At 39.2% G+C, this 24,935-nt stretch overlaps 1 protein-coding gene across 6 annotated transcripts in view; it reads right to left on the reverse strand.

Annotated features, from left to right (window-relative positions):
- Positions 1-887: 887 nt before the first annotated feature.
- Positions 888-24,935, reverse strand: part of ARMC2 (armadillo repeat containing 2) — a 108,269-nt gene continuing 84,221 nt past the window's right edge. For all 6 annotated transcript variants that reach the window (XM_072141819.1, XM_072141822.1, XM_072141821.1 and 3 more), the window contains 10 exons: positions 24,181-24,283; positions 22,853-23,076; positions 20,371-20,516; positions 18,924-19,023; positions 7,686-8,004; positions 6,740-6,862; positions 6,053-6,166; positions 3,951-4,083; positions 3,144-3,304; positions 888-1,345 (listed from right to left, as the gene is read on the reverse strand). In XM_072141819.1, coding sequence (XP_071997920.1) covers positions 1,191-1,345; positions 3,144-3,304; positions 3,951-4,083; positions 6,053-6,166; positions 6,740-6,862; positions 7,686-8,004; positions 18,924-19,023; positions 20,371-20,516; positions 22,853-23,076; positions 24,181-24,283 — 1,578 coding nt within the window. In that variant the 3' untranslated portion in view covers positions 888-1,190. The remainder of the gene's footprint in view (positions 1,346-3,143; positions 3,305-3,950; positions 4,084-6,052; positions 6,167-6,739; positions 6,863-7,685; positions 8,005-18,923; positions 19,024-20,370; positions 20,517-22,852; positions 23,077-24,180; positions 24,284-24,935) is intronic.

Genomic DNA, 24,935 nt, shown 5'->3' on the forward strand with positions numbered 1-24,935 from the left:
TTGTGCCATCGTCTTGTGGGAAAAAGGAAAAAGTGAGATTGATAAATTACCAAATAAGCAGACGGAAAAAGACAGGCAAAAACTAGCCAAAACAAACAGATAAATTACCCCCATAGTCTTACATAATAACTTTTGCCCTTATGGTACCTGATAAGTGTTCTAGGGCCTAAATGTGTGTGGAAATCATCATCCTTTATGAAAATACCCTACCGTAGTATTTTGTCAGGATGTTCCATAATTTAGTGTGAGCCTCATCGAACGTACCAATAATATGTGGATGGGATGTCTCATCATCCACTTTAGGAACCAAGAGCAAGCAGCTCTCTTGTAATAGCCTCTTTAAAGGTCTCCGCAGAAAATGATCAGAGTATCTCCTGTGATGTGTAATAGTTTGCAGCAGCGATGGCTACTAAAGCAGAAGTCTAATATCTTTACTGCAAGAATGTAGTGACAATAGGTCAGGCAATGCTGGACGTGATGGACTTTCTGCGGTGAGATCTAGAGCACAACATCTTCCTTGGGGCAAATCACTCCCCTGGGGTCATGTGGAACCCATTTTTAGATTTTACTGACTTTGGTGTATGCAAATTATTAACATGGAAAACTGGAGTCTATGTGAAAACTCCTGTGTGCCGTAAATGCTTAGAGCCAATCTTAATTTTTTGTATGCTATGTTTCAGTCTCTGCTGTGACACAGTATACGCTGTATGTGGGCCATCGTAAATATTGTATATATGATTGTCAAACTGTTAAGCTCATTCAATAAAACCAATCAAATTCCCTGAAATGTAATCTGGAGAAACACATAGGAAGGCTGCAGGGCCAGCAATTGCTTCTGGCAGTAAGACTATAAAAGGTACAGAGTAATAGTGTGCACGCAATCAGCATCTTGTTTCATGTTTCTTTAGCACTTACTCAGAATATGATAGTTGTAATGTTTCTTAACAATAAAACAAAAAACATGTCAAGAATCAGTGGTTGTGGCTGATATAACGTTTGTTATTGTCCACAGAAAATATATGTATAACTTAAAAAACTTAGAAAATCACCATAGAAAGTAAGATCCACACCACAGCCAATTGCTCCATAAAAAAAAACAAATTACGTTATGGTTTCAGAATCACAAGATAAGGCAGAAGGCACACATTTTCAAGATGACCCAAGAATGTTCATACTCTTCCAATGCACTCTTACAATGGACCTGGCAATGGTTCCAGGAAAGAATGATGGCTCTGAATTTTGCCCAATAGCAGTGAAGCAACAGGTTTAAATTCTGCTTCCCAGCATTCCCTTTGATAATCCATTATGTCTACATTCCACTGGCAATCAAGTGCAGTCTGTTCATCTGTAATTGAATAACATAACATTAACAAGAACATCTATGGGTAACATTCACAATTACTAAAATCACAAATAATTTATAAGTGAATTTCTTAGACATTTGTTTTAGAAATCTAAATGGGTTGTCTGGGCTTTTTTTGGTTAATTTTGTTAAATTAACCCCTTCAGTACCACACCACGTAAATATATGGCAGATTTTAGTGTGATAGATTGAAGTGGACTACTGTCATGTAGGGGCGCACCACCCATGAGACGAGTTGAGATTTTCGCCTCGCACGGCGCCACCTGGTGGACAGTTTGGGAGCGGCAGCCAGCAGGACTGTAGGCGGGTGATACTGTAAGCCAGGACATGCCATGTTAAAATAACCTAGACCACTGCATGTCCAGGAGGCTTGCTGGAGGGTCGGGCAGGAGGAGGGGGCGGCACTGAGAATGTAGGTTAGCTGCACTGTGCGCAGCAGCTCGTAATGAGGATTCGCTTCCCCAAGTTGTGCGTGCGCAGCACAGAATTTTTGTACCGCGCAGAGGCTGCTGGGCGAGGGGTGGGGTTGCGCACAGGCTGGCACTGCGCTGCTAACCTTGTGAGGTGTGACGTCGTTAGCGCGCCAGTGGAGTCAGCCGCCCGCCACCTCAGCAGCCATGCCACCCAGTGTGTCCCGACTCCTGGCCAGCATCATTAAGCAGCAGCACCAGCGCAGCCAGGTCTGTGTCGTGTTCCCTGAACGTTTTTGGCAGCACTGCTGTCTGCTGCTACATGATCTGCCCTATTACATTATAGCAGAGTTGAGGGTCAGGTCATGTAGCAGTGCTGAGAAGGGGACAGAAGTGGTAGAGTTGAAGTGTACACTTCAGCTCTGTATAAAAAATCTTAAAGAAAAGAGTCCAGCTCACCTCTCTCAATTCCTGAGCCTCATGTCCACCAAAATCTTTAGAAAAGGCATCCAGCACGCATAGGGACTAGTTAATCCAAAGCTTTATTCGGTTAAAAGCACAGAGCATACATAGGTGTAGGAATGTCAGTCGGAATGACATTGAAAATGTCGCAGAAAAAGATACCACCCACCGCTCCATACAACGAAGTATGAGGTTTTAATTTTTGTAATTGTATGAAAACGTTATAAAACCTATACAAATTTGGTATCTCCGTGATTGCACCGACCAAAAAGAATAAAGCAGACATGTAATTTGGGGCGTACAGTGAAACCAAAAATTCCAAGCTTCCCTTGAAGTTTTGCATGGTATTTAAGGTAATGCTGTGTTGTTGAGTTATGATACCAAAGTTATACATTAAAATACATTTTTTTATGGTTTTATGTGGATTAAAAGCTAGACCAGGGATGCTTATTTGATGTTGGTTTCTCATATGCCCCCCTTAGACAGTGGGTTTCGGCAAGAAGCCTGTGATAATACCATAAAGACCATGTCCCTTATTTGCTTAACTCACATCAAAAAGATCCTTCTACACCTTTTGGTGAGACAGGTCACAGAAACGTTTCCATTTCACTCCATAAAAGTATCTGGGGGTTCAGATTCCCTCCTAGCTACTACCAAGAAGGATTTTGATGTCCCACCTCCAATGACCACACAGTGGTAGGGGGAAGTGCTTCAGACTGTGTAGCTAAAACACAGATGGGCGGTGGTAAGGGAGAAGGAAGGGAGTCATGGAGAACATAATATTACCACAATCACAGTGTCAGAACCCGTGAGTAAGTGTCCATGGTTTATCATGCTTGATTTGGATGGTAGATTTCCTTTGAAGGGGGCAGAATACAATGCAGTATACAATCCCCGTATTATCTTACCAAGGAAGGATGATAAGAGGTTTAAAAGTTTGCTGGTCTCTTCAAATCCAAGGTACAGTCCTACATCTTTTGTACTGTCCACAAAATTCCAGAAAGCTTTGCACACTAAGCCAGCCAACTGCCAGTCTGAGCAACCAAAGTCCTGCAAACACTCAACCAATCTGCAATAAAAGAACTCAGGTTATGTTCATAATAAAACATTGTCTTGTCTTAAAGGGTTATTCCCACAAAGACAAGATTCTTAAATGTACTCAGGATAACAAAATAACACATTCTCTAATTCACTGTTATTAACAAAAATACAGAATTTCACAGATATAATTCTGACCATAAATTTTCTGATTTAGGGTCGGGCAGGACAGATTCTTCTCATGAATAGTTTCTCGTGTCGGCTCCCAGAAGTGTCTCTGACCTCTGCAACCCCCCGCAGCATTCCTAGACAAGCACACACACAGGTGCTCACATGAGCACTTCAAGTGTAATGAGGCTAAATCTACAAGCCCGTCTCTGCCCGTGCTATTACACAGGAACGTGAGTGCATAGAGGAGCAGCGGGGAACATGGAGGCAAGTACTAATTTTATTTTTTTATTTTAAGAGGGTCTGATGGAGGCCATTTCATTAGTGAGCGGAGGCTGCTGCAGGGCATTTCATTATTGAGGGGACACTGTGACCAATACATTTTGCACCCTAGGCTCATACTCAAATCAATATGTTTTCCAAGATTTTTGTGGTAAAATTAGGTGTGGTAAAATTAAGCATAGACTGCATAATCTATAGCCAGTTTGGAAGAAAGAAACATTTCTTACTTTTCAACAGCTCCTTCTTTTTTCAGTAACATTTTTTTCTTCCTGTTTGTGGCCAGATTAATCAGTACCCCACAGGCAGAGAAGCAGACATCTTGTTGTCCAGAATCCAGTAAGGTAACTATGAATTTATATACTAGTAGAAAACAGAAACACACAGACTTTCACATAGTTACAGAGGTTAAAAGTTCATGCATTTTCATCTAGGTCAGCTGAGCTGCTTACAGAAATAGAAGACAGGAACTTAGCTCATTTCATAGGTTTGATTTCTTTGCCACTGTCGACGGGATGGGTTGTTACCAAAATGTGGTGAGGATTTCATGGTAATGGCAACAGTAAAAATATATTTACTTAGAAATTAAATACTTATTTCATTTGCTGTAAACACTAGGCAGTCTTTGTATATACACACAACACCAGAAACGAGCTCTGTACAGAAATGCAGCACCAGAACCAGTCTCTGCACAGAAATACAGCACTGGAACAGGGCTCAATAAATAGGTTACAGTATTAGAATAAGGATTCATACAAAAATACAGCACCAGGATCTGTATAGAAATCCAGAATTTAGGATCTGCACAGAACCACTGAATGCAGCACCAGAAATGGGTTCCTTGGAGAATAAAGCTACAAAACTAGGATATGTGCAAAATATGGCACCAGAACCAGGCTCTGTAAAGAACATGTAGCACAGGACAAAGTTCAGTAAACAAATATATATGTCAGGGTGTGTTCACAACAAAGTTGGACATCTATGATTAAGGACCAAAATTGTCTTAAACGTATAAGATGATATTTACCTACTGTATCTTACTGTACTTTTACCGAGTACGCTTAAATAAAGATGGAACTTAATTTTTACGGACCGTGTCAGTTTTATCATTTTGAAGTAAAGAACGACTACCATGGACTACCATACAATGAAATTCCTGTATTCATACGGTGTAGAGAATGATGCTGTACTGAAAATGTAGATCCTGTGGGGGTGCAGGACAGTGCTCATTAAGTGAAATCAGGCAGAACACTTTCTGTCTTTCAAGGACTAAACACATTCCAGTGAAACCGACCTAAGAAAGTAGGGTTTCTACTTGTAAGGCAATTTTTCCATGTTCTTATAATCTTATTTCCTAAAAAAAGGGGAAATGCTGACCTCAACAAGACTGTACTAGATTAACTATTAGCTACTGCAGATTATTTAGATGTCATACTAGAGCTAAACAATTGGTATAAGTATAGGTTAGTGCAATCATTTGTAAGTTATAGGGGTTGTCCACTTTCAACAAAATAATAATTAAAAAAAAAGTCTTGATTAAGGAAAAGTTATAACATTTTCTAGTATTTTGTATCAATTCATCACAGTTTTCACTATACTGGTGTAAACATAGAACTACTGCTAGTGCAAAGCCGGATTCATGACTTTTTTAAAGTAACAAATAAAGTCTCATAGTCACTCCTGCCCCTGCTGGTATATGCGTTACAACTTTTTATGCATTTTGCACCTTATTGGAACTTTTTGAAAGAAAAATCCCAGACACAGGTAGAGCATAAGAACATTTATTAAAGGGCCACCTTAAAAGCCACCTTAAATGAATGTGATGGGCAGTGAAGCTCCAAAAATAGACATAGAACTGTCCCAAAAAGCCTGCCTAATGATAAATCTACCTCAATGAATTAAAAGATGTAACTAGACTGCAACAGTTTTTTTGAATACAGGCGGTCCCCGGGTTACGTACAAGATAAGTTCTTTTGGTTTGTTCTTAAGTTGAATTTGTATGTAAGTCGGAACTGTATACTTTATAATTGTAACCCAGCCAGAATTTTTTTGGTCTCTGTGACAATTGGATTTTAAAAATGTGTGGTTGTCATAAGAACCAGGATTAACAATAAATCTTCATTGCAGACACCTGTGATAACTGTTACAGTTGTTTATTGTAGTCTAAGGCTAAAGTACAGTAAATTACCAAAATCCAGAGGTCCGTTTGTAACTAGGGGTCGTCTGTAAGTCGGGTGTTCTTAAGTAGGGTACCGCCTGTAGTTATGTATACCGATGTGAAGAGATGCCAACAATATACTGTATGTCAGTAGACAGATGGCATACAACTCACCATTATGTTCCAAAATGAAATCCTGCACATCCTCGTATTGAGACAGATTGCCATATACCCGAGTAGCTTCAAGTATTCCCTCCATGTTGTTAGACAGCATGTATTTGAGCAGCACTGTAAGAAAAAATGTACAAAAATTTTTATCAGATTTTCAAAAGCAGGATTAGTGCTACAACTAAGAAGAACCTGTTGAAAATTGACAGGAATTTTTTTCTAAATACAAAGGCACAATGTTTTCTTACTACTATGAAAAAAAGCTAATCCAAGATGCATCTGGCCATGTTCAGATGTTTTAATCAATTTCACTGGACAAAATTTTTTTCAGTGCCATATTTAAAAACCTAAAATTTGCCATATGCAGGGTTAAAATTGAGAAATGTAGTTTTACCACAAACATAACAATTCATATAACAGTAAACATGTTATTTGACCAATTTGGCAAGCTCTGTGTAGCGCTGTGTAATCTGTGTGTGCTATATAAATAAAGGAATTAATATTAATATTTATTATTTAAACTCTTCAAAGAAAACGAAAAGGTAACAGCTCTATCAATATAGCAATAAAAAACTAAATCAATTATAGAAAAACAGACTTGAAAATGAAGGGGTAAACTCTTTAGCTCTAATGTAGTTAAACATTAACACTTCAATTAGAGTAATACGACATAAAATATATATAAACACTTACAATTAGAAATATCCTTTCTCATTTTGCTCATTACAGAGCTCTCATTTTGATAGTAAGATAAATTGCTCAATGCTGCCAGAGTATTGATCACTAATTCTTCACATTCATCTATTTGCTTGTATTCTAATTGAAAAGTAAAAAATGAAAAACATTAAAAATATTGAAATAATTAGAAAACTGAGGATTTTAGTCAAAAGGGCAAGAGAGTCTTTAAACATTTCAGAGAAATTGCCATAGAATTTTGTACTGTTGTGTATTGGATACAAACACAGCTCCTTGCAGCCTCACATTGGAGTGAATTGGAGTGACCTTGCGATTTATTTGTGAATATTTAAAAAAATAAATAAATTGCAAGTCATAAATTTGGCTTTACATGGCATTGCACTAGTTGAGGGTCTATATTTAAGCCATTATTTCTGAGTGGCGGGAAAAGGCCTTTGCAATTTTTTTATTCTAAAAAACAAAAATTGCCAAAAAAACGCCTTTGTGATTTTTTTTGCCACCTTTTTTTAGCTTAAAAAAGTCAATGAATAATAAATCCACCTGAGACTCCATGCATCAAAAACGTCCTGTGCTGTTCGATTAGGCTACATTACTGAAATCCTTAAGATACATGTAATCCTTTTACACATGAATATTCTAACTAGGGCTTTTTGGGGATTTTGTATGCGCACCATGCCATTCTGCAGTGCATGTTATATAGCTGTTGGAGATGAGCAGATTTTATACAGAATCTATGACAAGAACTCTAGGTGTAGCCTCTTGGAAAATGACATAATGCTGGCAGATCAGACACAAAGTTTAGCATGATAGGTACCCTTTATTGGAGCATGCATGTTACTCCAACATTTATATTGGAGGCTCTCTTTGTACAACAGATCTGGCACTACACTGCGGTGTCCAAGTACTGGAGGTAAAAATAAATGTATTTAGAAGCAGCACTTACTAATAATCTGCATCAAACATAACACACAATTTTGGTCAGCTGCCAGGTCTTCACCAACTTTCGGATGGACGGACAGGTTAGCCAGAAGACATACTATTTTAATTAATACGTCTTCTACTTCAGTGGGCTGCTTTCGGCCCTCGTGTTTTTGCTTTGTAGAAGACATTGTACTTTGTGACTTTTTATCAAGGTCACAGTAAGTGTGCAGTAAACATAAAACAGTTTTAATGCTTCCTTCCAGTTCATGAAATTGTTTTCGAGCTGTATCACTCTTAGCTGTTAGATTTCCAAGTGTGAAAACCATGCGCACAAGAAGGTCCTAGGGAGAAATCAGATTTAGAAATAAGTGACCAATAATTTCTGAATGAAGCTCTAGGTTTTCACTTGAACTGTTTACTCATGACACCAATCCATTTACAAGAGGTATTGGGACCTTATGATATAGGCTACTCAGTGTACTAACAAGGAATACTTGATTTATTGTTGTTGTGGGCAGCTAGGGTGTCTTTGGGGTGAATATATCACTTTTTACACTTGTTACGTGTTTTTAATTGTATCTGGTCTATTTCAATGTTTGTATATCTTTTTTGGATTCATAATAAAATTTGGAATTTTAATATGAAATATTAAGGTATATTTGTGCCACATTTTCTACTTTTGCTTTCATAAAATGTAGAGAAAAAACAGGTAATTTAAAAAAAAACTTCGGTAAGCTGAAAAATGGCTACAAATATAAGACTTTCAGAAATCTATGTAATTTTTACAGTATGTAGAACTTTTCAGAGATGTATTCTACCAAAAAGCCTTCACAGCATCATTTGTCTTAAGTCTCCAAAACTTCATGATTGTATAATGAAAAGGATCTTGGCCATCTGTATCTGGAAACCTCTCTTGAACATGCAACCCTCGGCTTGTGTCAAGAAATAGACCTGGTTACTCAATTAGAGTAGATCCAGAAGGTTCACCAACAAGTTCCATATTCTTTGTGAACGGTGCTCGGATAAATGTCCCGTGTAAGTTGGGTAAGTAATCCAATATATGAAAAATCCAGCACTCTCCTTTCTTTTTGTGCAAGCTTGCATATAAAATCAGAAAATGACATATTTTCCAATTTTATATGTAAGCTTGCATGATCTACACATTAAGTATGTTTCTCTTTTTTATTGTATATCTGGTGTACAGTGCGAGTTGGTGCTAGGTGTTTTAATTTCAATCCCTTTTTGTATATTGGTACAGGTTAGGCACCTGTATATTACCTGTTAGCACCTCCACTGTCCCACTATTACATAGTGTCTGCGGGGCAAGGCTAGTGCAGAGATAACTGTATATAAAAATATCTTTCTTATATGTAAGCTTGCATGATCTACACATTAAGTATGTTTCTCTTTTTTAAATGGAATATCAATAAAGAATATTCATTTTTACAACTAAAGGAGAGTGCTGGATTTTCGATCTATTAGATTACTCTATTGGAGTGCCTTTGCTCTGGAAGACCACTGCAGTGGTTATTTGGTATCCCCACACATATGTACACTTGGTAATTACATATTTAAATATGAAAAAGGGAGAAATGTAGAGCAAGCAGCCAATATCTTGAAAGCAAAAGGAGCAAATAATAATAATAATAAAAAAACAACTGCTGTTGGAGGAGGTTTTGAAGGCCCTGTGTACAAATGAGATAATTGACTGATCCAATGGAAATCAGTTGATTCAACTAAAAATCATCTACCGTATATACTACCGTAGTAGATCTACCGTATCTACTATATCTACCGTATATAGTCAAGTTTTTCAGTACAAAAAAAATATGCCATCTCGGCTTATACACTAGTCTATTAAAAAAATTTACATTTTGGCTCTTCTTCAGTGTTCTCTCTGCTGTAAGAGCTAGCAGAGGCACGGCCATGTGCTCTGCCGACTGGCGCACACTATGATGTGTCAACACTGATGAAGTCATAGTGGACGCGTCTCTGCCGGCTGTTACAGCAGAGAGAAGAAAGAAGAGGAGCCATGGGGACGGGAGCATCGGGGAGCCGCACTGTGCAGCAGGGACCAGCGGAGGGGGAGTATGTCGGTTTATTTTTCTATGTGCTGGGCGAACTGGGGTCTGGCTGGCTGTATACTGAAGAGCTGGCTGTATACTAAAGGGGGTTAGCTGTATACTAAAGAAGGCTGGCAGGCTGTATGCTACAGAGGGCTGGCAAGCTGTATACTACAGAGGGCTGGCAAGCTGTATACTACAGAGGGCTGGCAGGCTGTAGACTGCAGAGGGCTGGCTGGCTGTAGACTGCAGAGGGCTGGCAGGCTGTATACTACAGAGGGCTGGCAGACTGTTTACTACAAAGGGCTGGCAGGCTATATACTACAGGGGGTTGTCTGGCTATATACTACAGGGGGCTGACTGGCTATGTACTACAGGGGGCTGACTGGCTATGTACAACAGGGGGCTAGCTGGCTGGCTGTATACTACAGGGGGCTAGTTTGCTATCTACTACAGGGGGCTAGTTTGCTATCTACTACAGGGGGCTAGCTGGCTATCTACTACAGGGGGCTGTCTGGCTATATATGCTAAAGATGGCTAGCTGGCTATATACTACTGGGGGCTGGTAAAATAAGGGCCTCAGCTTATACTCGGGCCGGCTTATACTCGAGTATATAAGGTTATAATGAGTGAATAGGCTGTTTAGGATATAAGGTATACCCTTAGCATGTTACTCCACTAAACAAACTGCACATAGACAGTATTCTTGGATTTCTAGGGCATAAATGATTAGCACATGGTTTCAACCACAAGTGTCAACGCTCCAAGGGTTATGCTGCAATAAAAGGAGTTTAACACTCTCCAGCTCTCTTTTCCTGAGAAAGCGCACTTCACTGCAGATGGTACTGCATCCAGAGAGATTACTAACCAGTTTTTTTTTTATTATTATTTTTATAAAGTCTCTTTATTAAATTGAATCAAAATTCCATCAAAACATTAAAATGTTAACCAACATATTTATAGTCCGGGTTATAGTCAAGATGTTAACATTGCAAAATCTTAACATACCATTAGGCATTTAAGGGCAGATTTATCAAGCTGTCTGAAAGTCACAATATTTCTAGTTGCTCATGGCAACCAATCACAGCTCCCCTTTAAAATATTCATGAGCACTGGTAAAATAAAAGCTGAGCTGTAATTGGTTGCCACGGCAACTAGGAATATTCTGACTTTCAGACAGCTTGATAAATCCCATTATATACCTTAAAAAATACAGAATGAAAATTACATAACATTTCTATCTTATTAACCTATTATAAATTGAAGACCTCCCACACCCACACCTTTTGCTTTTTTATTTTCTTTCTATCACGATTAATATATATATATATATATATACCCACATCCCACTGGGAACAAAGCAAAAAACAACAAAAGAAATGAAAAAAAAAAACAAACTATAATTTACCGATAATATTCTGGTAATGGTTTATTAGGCTAATTGCTGATGACATGTTCCCTTTACGAGAACTTGATATTGAGAGAAATTAAGGTTTATTATCTGTACTGTAAAATCTGTGTTTATTACTGCTTTATAGACCCATCATCATGTTTCCTATCCCTACAGTGTGCTGCATCCATTCTGACATGTGATAAACATGCAAATATTATTCCTATCTAGTGAGATCACTGTAGTCAAACCTGAAAACCGGTTTAAGAGTTCATAAACCGTGAAGAATCTTAGTTACAGCATGCTGTTCTCTGTTCTTATTCACAACTAATTTCATAGTCCTGCTTATTTTAAAAATCAACTTGCTATAAGCCGAGTACAAAATAAGTTGTGCAAAGTTTCATTAGAAATGTTAAAAAAAAAAGTAAAAGTTTTTTTTGACAGAATAAGAGAGTAATGTATATTAAGAAGCAGTGTTTGTCAATACATTGGTTTCTATTAAGCAGTGCCCTGCTGCTACATATAAAGTGTATGCAATGCCATGCATGATTTAACCCCTTACCGCCAAAGCCACTTTTCACCTTTTCACTTTTCGCCCATTTTTATAAATCTGTTTCTGAGTTATTGTACAGATTGTTACGAATGTGGCAATACCAAATATGAAAGTTTTTTTTGGGCGACTTTGTGGTTTTTATTTTATTAGATGTGAACAGGGGATGTTTGTGTTTAGGGGACTTTTACTTTATTTAATTATTTTTTATTACAAAAACTTTAGTAAATATTTTAAGCTTTTTTTAAACAGGTTGGCTTAAACAAGTGATGCTTTGATCGCTTGTTCAAGCTCTCATTCATATAACATAGTATAAAACAGATCTATTACAATTTGTGAGTTACACCCAGGTCCTGCTAGAAGGCATTAGCAGGCTCCCAGAAGATTGCGCAGCCCCGGGGCCCCTGGCAGACATCCAAAGGGGGGTCTAAATCAAGCGTGACCACGGAGTGTAAACGGTTAACAGGAGCTTGACATAATAGTACTTAATAACGCAGGAATGCATCTCCCACCATGCAATACTATTACGTCAAATGTCGAGAATGGGTTAAAAAGACAAAATACTTCCAAATGTAGGGCTAGATTAACCCATAAACACCCACTGACTGACTAAATGTCAACAGATACCTGTGTATTTTTCCACCAGTGAGATACTAAATATACTCCAATAACAAGTCCTGGTTAGTTGAAAATATAAAACTTGAGTAAGAGACTTAACTGATTGGTATGGCAATAAATTATCACAGTCACTGCTTTAATAGCAAGCCACTCTGCCAGCTACATTCAGATTTCTAGGAAATGTTTGTGTCTGTCTCAAATAAAAAATGGCTTTTCCCACAGGATTATCCCATCTTGCTTGTATTAAATACTGGCAGACTGATTTTTTCCATGCTTTCCTTAATGCTGTTGTTGTTGGGTTGCTCAGTGGATGGGTGTGTAAACCTAGTGGGAATTGAAACTAATCAAATGAAAACTTTGTTGTAGCTGTAAACAGATTTCCTATGTACTAATGTACTATAGCAGTGCTGGCAAACCTTTTAGAGGTAGAGTACCAAAACTACAAACAAGCTCAATAATTTATCACAAGGTGCCAACACAGCATTTTAGGCAGTAAGTCATTGCTACTTGTCTGCCACAACTTTTGGCCTCTTGAAAACACCAATACAGTTGAAAGAAGAAGCAAATTTGGACTACCAGTACATCTACTCTCCGGGGTCCCCTGTATAGGAGTAAACATGAGGCCAGCAGGAGGACCTCCAAAGATAATCCATCCCTTCCTTACTCTTTCTGCAGTCCCAAGCAGTCAAGGATGTGTCACTTTAAAATAGAGCAGAGAGCAGCATATCTTGAGTTATCTGGAACTGCAGGAAGATTCTTTGAGTCTGTCTGGTGAACTCTGTGCTGAGTCGATGGCCTGGCTGGGTCTTCACTGAGAAGGCCTTAATTGCCACCACTGGACAATAGAATCTATACTTAAAGACGTATTCCGGGATGGGGTGCGCTCAAACGCATTATGCCCAAAGTGCTCTGAAGAAATTGAGGTATAGGTCACATATGTTTTGGAACTGCCCTGTTATACGAGCCTTTTGGGCGAAAGTGCTGGAACTGATAGATAGAGCAAATGCAATTTCGGTCCCTAGGAATGTCTTTACATGCGAGTTAGGGTGTAATGAGTAAGTTACCCTTGAACACCTAGGCAAGATTGCGGTGGGGAGACTATTATACATGGCCAGGAAATCAATTGCAGCAAGGTGTATTCAACCGATTTCCACTACAAAGATGGAATTTCTTCAGAAGGTAGAAGGGATGTTAATAAATGAGAGGGCTATATACAAAAAAAGGAAGACAGAAGGCAAATATGAAAAGCTATGGGGCCCATGGCTGGATACACCGGGAGTAGTATCAGCAGAAATACTAAGGAAAAGGCTGTTACAAATTAATATAGGCCAATAGGCGAGATATGGTGCTGCCTTAAAGGAAACCTACCACTTGAAGTGGCAGGTGTAAGAAGGAAATACCGAATACCGGCTCAGGGTGAGCTGGTGCCGGAGCTTATTTTTGTTAGTGTTTTAAACCGCTGTATCGCGGTTTAAAACACTTTTTAAAATTTATAGCCGGGACTGTTTTTCTTCTATTGTTTATATGTTCTTAAAAATTGAAAATAAATAAAGAAATATCTGATTTTAAAAAAAGACATATTCCGAGAATATGAACGTCTGACACAAAAACCCATGATGATATAAATAAATGAATACAACAATACTCAATGTCATTAGTCACAAAATGGAGCTTAAATAGTTTGATTTTATGATTTACAAAATTTATGGCTTCTCTAAAGTATGAGGAGTTATCACCAAGATGGCTGCCACTGGAAACTACAAGTCCCAAGATCCTTCAGTTCTTAGTAACTCCTCCTCCCTCTTATGCTCTGCTCCCAGTGATGATCTAACAGGCATTCTACCTCTGTTACCATAGTAATGATGTGTAACTGCCATCACCAAAACACTGGCCATACTAGATGCACTGCAACCAACCAACTACAGCCAAACCTAGTGGTGATCACATGACCTGCCCAGGCAGGTGCAGGACATGTGACCAGCGGCCATCTTCTAATCCTGTGTCTGCTCCACAACGGACCGCACGGACGAAATTAACTGACTTATTAAAGGGCCAGTAGCATTTTAATACTCCATTACTGTCTATGTCATCAGCAACTAATAACATATTAGGTTATATTTTAATGACCCATTTCTATATGAATTATGCTTATTCCTGGAATACCCCTTTTATATTAAAGTAAACATTGCATTAAACACACAATGTGACATATATTAAGCTATATTTAACATTTGTAACACCAACCTACTTGATCTATGCCTGCAGGCCGATAACCGTCACACATCCCCCTGATGTACCCTGCTCCTTTTAGAAGGAGTATAACAGGTAAAGCAAAAAGCCAGAGATATCTAGTGCCAGGGCATTAGTTATATGGAAGAATTGGCTCAGAGCAGTGTGCAATAGAGGATATGAAAGCCCATTGCTCCAGTATTATTACGTTGTGAAAGAATCCAGTCCTGTCTGGTTTAACCCCTTGACTCTGAAGCCAGTTTTCCAGGGTCTATTTTTAGAATCTAACGTGTTTCATTATAAGTGGTTATAACTTTGGAACGCTTTAGCATATCCAGGGGATTTTGAGTTTTCTCGCAATAAATTATACTTTGTTAGTTGAAAAATTTGGGTGACATGTTTTGCATTTAGCTATAAAAAAATGAAAATCTGAATAAAATGTTTAAAAATTCTCCATTTTCAAAGTTCAAAACTTTCTGCTTTCTAGATTGATAGTCATACCACCCAAATAACATGACAATCACTTGCCAAATATCTGCTTCATGTTGCCATGATTCTTTTTATGTCCTCTAATTTTTAAAGATATTATGAGGCTTAAAACTTGCAATTTTACATGTTTTCATGAAAATCAACAAAACTTTGACTTTGAGAGGTCTAAATAACAGTAAAAACCCAGAAATTATAGAAACTATACCTCTTAATGTATGTAAGTTCTAAAAGAACTTTTAGAAACTAGGTAAACTCTTTAGGTGTTTCACAGGGGTTGAAACAGAATGGAAGTGCAATTAAGAAATTGTGCAGTATATACTCGAGTATAAACACACCTGAGTATAAGCCGAGACCCCTAATTTTAACACAAAAAATAGGAAAACCTATTGACTCACTTATAAGCCTAGTATATAGGATGCCAACTCATGCCCCCAGTATATAGCCAGAGCCCCTTGCTCCCAGTATATAGCCAGCCCTTTGCCCCCAGTATATAGCCAGCCCTTTGCCCCTCAAAATATAACTGCAGCCCCTACCATCCAGCTTATAGCCTGCCAGCCCCTACCCCCCCAGTTTATAGCTTGCAGCCCCTCCCCCCCCAGTTTATAACCTGCAGCCCTAGTCCCCCCCAGTTTATAGCCTCCAGCCCACCCCCCAGGTTTATAGCCTGCAGCCCCAGCCTCACCAGTATATAGCCCGCAGCCCAGCCCCACCAGTATATAGCCGTCAGCCCTGCCCCTCAGTATATAGCAAGCAGTCCTGCCCCACAGTATATAGCAAGCAGCCCCCCCTCCAGTGTATAGCCTGTAGGAAAAATACAAAATGTGTACTCACCTTCTGACACCCCCCGGCAGGTCCTCTCCTTTCCATCGATGTCCGACATCATAGTGTGTGCCGTTGGCAGCGCACACAATAGTATGTTAGCGAACGACTGACATCATGACGTGGAGCCGATGCCAGACATCAATGGAAAGAAGAGGACCTGCCGGGGGGGCGACGGGAGGCGAGTACACATTTTTATAAGCCAGCACATCTTTTTGTGCAGAAAAACTTGGCTTATACTCGAGTATATACGGTATTTTTTTGGGAAATTACTTTCTTTTGTGCCCGAAAAATACACATTAACAATAAATCAAATATTGAAAAGCTCTGGCAATACCCCATATGTGTTGGTAAACTCGATAGTACATTCAAGAGCCATTCAGAAGCAGATCTACAACATCACATTGAATAGGCTATACAATTTTTTTATTTTTTTTAAGCAATGGGGACATTTGAGGACTTATTTTTTGAAGGGTCAGATGTTCTATTCAGATGCTTTATTTTGAGGTGTCTATAGCTTATTGATGATAGTTTTTTTAACCATTTCTTGGTGGAGGACAATAAAAACAAATACTTGTTTAGAATTTTCAGATTTTTTTGTCCGCAGTGCCAAAAAAATAATAGGTAATATTTATTCTATGGTTTGCTATGACTATGATTACAGGTTGATTTTCTCAGTATACAGTACACTATATACAAAAATACTATATACAAACTAAACTGCATTTACTGGACAAACTATGGGGAGGTAATGGATAGTTTTATTGCACTGGGGGGGGGGAGGTGCTATCACAGTTTTTATTACTAGCAGTGTGTGAGAGACACATCTCTGCTGTGCTGCCTTCTTCCTCAATATAATCACTTTACGCAGATTAACGTTCTACAGGCAGAAGGACCAGCACTGTAAAATGTTAATTTACATGGGATGAGCTTCAAGGGGTCAAATGTTAACCAGTCTGAAAATTGCTCTTGTGGTAAACCAACTATGATTCCCTAAGCGTCCCTCGGGGTAATAGACTGAGGAAGCCAAAGAGAAGGGGTTGGTTGGGTGAATTTAGGAAAAGGAAGTGGGGTCTCATGCATTGTTGAAGTCCCAAGAACATTTAGATATGTTCACATGACAAAATTTGATATACAAATGTGTTAAAATCTTCATTTAGGCTTTCCAATTTTGACTGACATGCCCAACATGTCCAGCAGATTCCATCAATTTATAGTTCACATTGCTTCTTTAACGTGAATGGGGAAAAATGCCCTATGGTTTCAAGGGGAGGTGGATTTTAGTAGATTTTTCACAGTGGTTTATAATAGCCTGTATTGCGATTAGCTGCTGAACCAGCTGCAGCAGGTCTTAAAAAACATTCAATCAGAACGATCTGTACACTTACTTTGTTTCTGCATAACTAAAGTGATACTGTGTATGTGGCTAAAAAAAAGTCTTGTTAGCGTCCACCTAGCTATGAGTTGCTGCCATGACATGTGTGAAACCTAAAGAAATTTAGTTTAATAAATAAGGGAAAAGTAGTTTTTAAAGAGAACCTACCACCACGAATCTACCTATAAAGGTAGATCGGGTGGTAGGTGGATGTAAGGGACGTGAGGAGAGCTCTTTTTAGAGCTAATCCTCACGTCCCCGCTAACTTTATGTAGACTTTATTCCCCTAATATGTAAATTTCGTTATGCGGCTACTGGGGCGTGGAGTAGCCGGCACGAGGCTACACAGCGCGGCTACTCCACGCCCCAGTAGCCACATTACTCCTCCTACCCGGTTGCGTGCGGCGCGCAGCTCCTCGTAGCTGCGCGCCCTCGTCCGTCATGATGGCGTTCTGCGCATGCGCAGAACGCCGGCCGACGGCTGAGCAGTCCCAGCTCCGAGGCCAGAGCTACTGCGCAGTAGCCGGCTTCTCGGACGAGGGCGCGCAGCTACGAGGAGCTGCGCGCCGCAAGCAACCGGGTAGGAGGAGTAATGTGGCTACTGGGGCGTGGAGTAGCCGCGCTGTGTAGCCTCGTGCCGGCTACTCCACGCCCCAGTAGCCGCATAACGAAATTTACATATTAGGGGAATAAAGTGTACCTAAAGTTAGCGGGGACGTGAGGATTAGCTCTAAAAAGAGCTATCCTCACGTCCCTTACATCCACCTACCACCCGATCTACCTTTATAGGTAGATTCGTGGTGGTAGGTTCCCTTTAAGGAAATGCTGCATAAGCAATGCTCTCGTTTCTCATTTCATCAACCTACCTACTTTGTGTTGCTTGATCACATAAAATGAACTTAAACACATTCTCAGATTTAAAGTGGTTGGCCACTCTTTTATATATGTTGCTGATGTGCCTTTTTTCCAATAAACTTTCTGCATGAATTCCTCACCATTTTCAATATTTCTGCTTGCTGTCCTTCTATTGAAAGCCTCTATGTTTGCTTCCAGTGGATAGAAATCTGTCCATATTCATGTGATGGAAATGCAAGTTAGTATCACACAGCTTTGATTACTCGCTGTGATAATAACGGCTCGTGCATCTGCTTTTCCATCACATGATCAAGGACCCAATTTCAATCCACTGGAAGTAAATATAGAAAATGATGATGAATTTATACATAAAGTATATTGGAAAATTTTACAACTTTACTTGGCACAAAAAATTATCTGCTGTAAGTGGACAACCCCTTTAATAATAATCACAGAATGTTCATCAAGTGATTAAGCATTCCTGCTACTTAACTGCTGTCTGAAAACTCTTCTTGGTTTTTTGTTTACATATCTGAACACTGATGAATAGGAGAGGGCTGAAGCAGGAGAGTTAAGACTCACCCTGCTCACCCCCCTACCCTCTTCCTGAGTCTGTCAGTGGGACAGACTTTGACAGAAAGAGGCACAGTGGGAGACGCCATGAGAACAGTCTGATGGAGTAAGAAACAGGAAGCAGTGTATATATGTATGTAAAGGACAGCATGGAGAGAACAGGGAAAGGCTGAAGCTCTCAAAGGAGGCAAAGGTACAGGTACATATACAAGCAGAGACATGTCTAATGGAAGAGATTTATTGAAAATAAATAAGAAAATGTTAATTCACTAAATAGGAATGAAAACAAAGTAACAAACCTGTTTATCTGGATGTTTGTTTAGTGCAGACAAGATAATGGCATAACAGCCGGAGCATTCTGCCAAAGCCATGCAACAATCATGGTAGAGAGAAAGTTTGCTTAAAGAAAAACAACCAAAAACATCAGTAATTAATGTATGTACAGCCCTTTCTATAAGGAGAGAATTATGTGAATTCACATTTTCAACATACAGGCGGTCCCCTACTTAAGAACACTCGACTTACATACGACCCCTAGTTACAAACGGACCTCTGGATATTGGTAATTTATTGTGCTTTAGTCCTCGGCTACAATGATCAGTTGTAACAGTTATCAAAGGTGTCTGTAATGAAGCTTTAGTGTTAATCCTGATTCTTATGACAACCCAACATTTTTAAAATCCAATTGTCACAGAGACCAAAAAAGTTCTGGCTCGGATTACAATGATAAAATATATAGTTCCACAACAAAAGAGTGTGGGCCCTGCACAGCCAATATGTACCGGTTGTTTTATAGACATAGAATGCCAACAATTGTATACAAGAAGAGAGTGTGTCAAGACAACCAAACTATAAGCAAAATATCAAACTTTATTTACACATACTAAATTTTTGACAAACACTGACCAGTTTAAAAACACTTAAAACGTGTGACAATTACACAAACACAAAAAGACTCAGTGGGATGAGAAGGTATAGGAATCATCCCAAGGAAACCACCCTGGCTACAACAAATCTTATCTGGTGTTGATAAATATATACAATAAGAGCTCCCAGAGGGAATCAGCTACATAAGGTGCATAGTAACACAAAAGTACAGTAAATATTGTTATGTAGGAAAGTTTACTGTACTTTTGTGTTACTATTCACCTTATGTAGCTGATTCCCTCTGGGAGCTCTTATTGTATATATTTATCAACACCAGATAAGATTTGTTGTAGCCAGGGTGGTTTCCTTGGGATGATTCCTATACCTTCTCATCCCATTGAGTCTTTTTGTGTTTGTGTACTTGTCACACATTTTAAGTGTTTTTAAACTGGTCAGTGTTTGTCAAAAATTTAGTATGTGTAAATAAAGTTTGATATTTTGCTTATAGTTTGGTTGTCTTGACACGCTCTCTTCTTGTATACAAAATATATAGTTCCGACTTACATACAAACTCAACTTAAGAACAAACCTACAGACCCTATCTTGTATGTAACCCGGGGACTGCCTGTATTCAGCAAATAGATATCTATTTAAACTAAATGCTTATCAAAACAATGTACATGTGAAGACAAGGTAAATTCTGAATCAGACACTTTATAGCACATTATATAAAAATAATATTACAAAAAAAGAAGGGATAGAAACATTATGTAGGAAACTGTGATTTGCCATAATATATGGTAATATATTGCAGAGAAACCCATGGTTTATGATAAAATGTATTGTCAATTAACAATTATGAAAACTAATGATCCATACCTTAGTATTCGAGAAACATTTGTGCATATATCTTTATCATATATATAATTCTCCAAGAGACTGCACAACTTCATGAAGGCATTAGTTGCAAGAAACTTTGGACGTGATTGGGAAAGATCCGCAAGGTTCCTTAGTGTTACGGTGAGCTGAGTGACAGTAACACGAAAACATTTTCTCAATTTTTTTTAAACAGGAACATTATACAGTTTCTATACAATAAGCATGTGACTGATGAAGTAAAATAACAATAGGCATATGGCCGATTTCTGCTGCATGGCCACTAGGAGTCCATGTGGAATGGAAAAATCCCTTTGGGGATTCACTGCTTATAAGTGAACATTTTTGATAGCTGAGCTGTGATTGGTTGCCATTTTGCCACAGGTCATTAATATGAGCTCTGAGCTTTAATTGATTACTATAGGCAATGAGTATAGTGTATGTGTGAGGTAATATGGATAATGATACATAGATAGGGGGAGATTTATCAGAAATGTCTGAGGTAAAAATGTTCCAGTTGCACCTTGAAAATAATCACAGATCACCTGTAATTTTATAAACAGCTGTGGGAAAATGAAACTTGAGCTCTGATTGGTTGCTATGAGCAACTAGAACAGTTCTGCTCTCAGACACTTACGATAAATCTTTCCCCGGACAAAGTGACAGTCGGAGACAGAGAAAACGAGAGTCTGAGACAAAGATAGTCAGAGAAAGTAAGAGATGGAGACAGAAAGAGACAGTCGGCGACTGACAGAGGTAGTCAAAGACAGACATAGTCAGAGACAGACAAAGACAGTCAGAGACAGACAGTCAAAAACAGAGGCAGTCAGAGAAAACCAGAATCAGTGACAGTCAGCAACAGATAGATATAGTCAGAGACAGACAGAGATAGTCAGGGACAGTCAGAGGCGGAGATGGTCGGAGACCGTCACTTACAGAGTTTTACACCAGGGAGTTTACTAGATAATCTTTTCCATATTATAATAGGGTGGTTGTATGCTGAATATCTGTATGATGTACTGTAAGGGGCTCACTGGTGGCTTCGCCAGTCCACCTTGTTCCCGTTGGCCTGTAGGACAAGGGCACATCCTCTTGAAAAGAGTGGGAAAGACTTGAAAAAGGTACAAAATGTTTGGTGTTTGGTATATTTAGTATTACATTTAATGTCGCAACCAATTAAAAGTACCTTTAATCCATAAATTACATAAATCAGCTTTAATGGACCTCAGTAGTGAGGGAGAGTTCAACCAATAAATGTTAGGTAAGAGATGGATCCCAAAGTGTTTGAGGGATTAGAATTAGAGGGGAAGGGGACATCCGGTTAAGTTTCATTACTTATGTGTACCTCATCCTAAAGAATCCAGTGGGCCCATAATCCAGTATATTAAAGCATCGGACTTGGTCCCTTAAAACTTAACTTTTACTTAATCACTTTAAAAACCACTTGTATCTATAAATGCAGTAAATAAACAAACATTTAAAAATGGAGCAGTCTTACCAAGTGGAGTATCTGGCTGCAGGATGGGTATCCTTGAGAGACCTAAGGGGGGATTAATGTTCTCTCCCTATATATTTAGCTGTCCCTACCACCCCAGATGCTCCCGTCCTGACAAGGACAGTACCCGAATCGTCCCTAGATCGGTGTACTGTTATGCCCTAAAAGGTATAGCCAAAAAAGTGCTCCCCATCCCTCCCTACCATAATCCAGCTCATCATGTTGTTTTGGAGACCAAATTTTGTGCAAAGTCGCTGTTATACAATCGACCCAATTGAATGTCTTATTTGGCATGGTGGGCACACCTCGGCGCACGGGAGAGAGGGCGCTCGCCTCCGCCCTTCTCCATAGAGATACGCGGTGCCGTATTATGGGGAAAGATAGGACATGTCCTATCTTTTCCCCGGGTTCGGAATGGTACAGTGCCACACATGTGTGGCACCGTACCACACAGTGCGCCCATTGCCGGCCTATGGGGGAGTCTATATGGCCCCTGTATATATATATGCCCCCCAACAGTCGTGTGAATGTAGCTTAATTCTAGATTCCTTGTACAAAATTAAACTCACATGATATTGGTGAATATTTCTGCTGCTACTAGATTACACAGGTAGAGGTAGGATGGAGAGAGCAGGGCTTGGGAGAGACATATTGGTTTCAGCCTGTGAAACTGCAACACTGAGGGGCTCTGGTAACGTCCACAGAGACTTTGTCTCATTAGCATAATTTTTAAAGTTTATTTTAGAAGGAAGGAGTAAATGGACAAATATTAGAAGGTTACCAAAGGCATGGTGCCTGGATCTGTGAGTAAGTAATCACAAAGAAAATCTAACTCCAAAAACTAGCATGACCAAGGACAAGTAAAAATGTGAATGCTCAGAAACTAATGGAAAATGCAAGTGGTAGTGCATGAGTCCATAGGTTAATATAACATAATGATTATCATACAAATGTCAAGTTTAGTAAACAAGGTATTACAGGTTTACTGACCTGAACTAGTAGATGGCTCATATTTGTTGAAATATTTTCTGGAACTGTGTTGAAATGGAGAATCTGCTCCATTAACTCTACTAGTATTTCCACTGCTTCTTTTTTGAGTAATTCATTGAGTAGTAATGTATTCCCAGACAGGAATTTTATAGTTCCCAAACAATACAAAAAAGCTTCACTGTTGGCATGTGCATCTTCATTCTGCAGGACTTCTAGCAGCACACCTGTGAAAACATCGGCCAGAGCAACTTATAAAAGCAAGACAAATAAGACGTCTATGGATACACATTTAGGCTTTGCAATACATAGGGGCACATGTATCATTTGTTTTCCTTTGCGACTTTTAAAAGTTGGCTGAAGTCGGCATACGTTACCAGTCCTATGTATCTTTCTAAATTTGCCGTTGTGATTTGTTCTGATCTGTTTTCATCTTTGTCTCCGATTTGCAGGTTTTTTACATTTTTTGTCGACTTTTTAGGTGCATGTATGGAACTAAACATGGGGTCAATTGTACTTCGTTTTGCACCTAAAAAGTCGTAAAACAAAGAAAACATCTGTCTTGGAAAGATACATTGCAGGATCACTGCAGACACAACCAGCTGTTAACTTCTTAAGACCTTGTCATATAAGCAAAAATGCACCTTAAAAGTCCAGAAAAAATGTAGAAAAAAACATGCAAAAAGAGGAGGAAAAAAACATATAAAAACAGATACATGTCCCCCATACAGTTGCAAAACACAGTAAGTGAACCTTTTGAAATTACATGGATTTCTGCATAACTACTAATTAACATGTGAATGGATTATCCAAGTAACAATTAAAGAAGAAGAAAATCAATTTCAACCAGGTTCTGACATAGTGTATTAATTTGGCTTAAAAACTACCATCAATCACACTTCCCCCTGCTTGCTCCCTCTACATCTGTAATCTAGTATCAGCTGGAAGTGCAGGAGGAGGGGGAGACCTGTTCTGCTCATTGTAACAGCCTGGGAAACTATAACAGTGAGGGGTCTGGAGAAACCCCCTGAGCCCTTCAAGCTAATTAGCATAACTTTAAATGTTTTTTTTAGAAGAAAAGGAGGCCACGGATAAAAAATATAAGAAGCTCACAGTTACAGTGACTGCTCTATGAGCAAGTGTCTTGCTTGATTTTGATGGTAGATTTCCTTTAAATCAGATGAAAGGTTGCATCCCTGTATTCTAATAAGCAAAATGTTACATATAAAAATGCAACAAAATAAGTCATACTAAAGTAATAAAAACAAAATCTGGCACATTAACATTTTTTGAAAAAAAGAGAAGCATAAAATGGGAAAAACTGATCTCACCCATCATGTTATCACTTTGGAAGAGGGAATCATTGTTCTCACTTCTGCTTATTTTAAATACAAGTTTGCAGATGTTCAAGAGGTTTTTGCCACTTACTCGCAACTGGAACAAAGCAAACAAAAGTTACAGAATATGGCAAATGCAAATGAGGCTGAAGTGCTCCTAGGGTTGTGAGAAGAGCACCACAGGGAACCGGCTCCACGGCAATAACAACAATCCCTGCTACACTGCCACCACCCAGTGCCTTCTCCAATGCTTGAACATAGGGGTATAAAGCATGAAGAAAACTGTGGCACTCACCGATTATATGTCCATAATCTTTATTCACAAGTTCTTCATAAAGAACAGCAACTGATCAGGTGGAGTAGGAGGGAGTGCACCAAGAGTGCACTTTGGTGTTGGAGTTCTCTCATCCTTCACCCTTCACCTACGTCAATCCTGAGCCCAGCAAGATGTGGAGGCAGAGCCAGGGGCGGACTTTTCCCGGTGGGCCAGTCAGTCCTGGGCCGGTCCGGAGCTGGTGCGGGGCCGGTCTGTACTCCCTACAACTTTTCATCTAATCTATAGTACCTGCATCATACTGTGACATTGATTCTGTCTGATTCTGGGCAGGCTGGGGGCATTAATTTTATGACTGGGGTAGGCCGGGGCCATTAGTATTACACCTGGGTCATAGTTGGAGCTCTATCAATACTGGGGTGGGGGTGGGGGGTTAAGGAGGTTAAAGGATAGAAAGAAGAAATAAATTATCCTT

This window comes from Engystomops pustulosus, chromosome 3, assembly GCF_040894005.1.
Source record: "Engystomops pustulosus chromosome 3, aEngPut4.maternal, whole genome shotgun sequence".
NCBI lineage: Eukaryota > Metazoa > Chordata > Amphibia > Anura > Leptodactylidae > Engystomops > Engystomops pustulosus.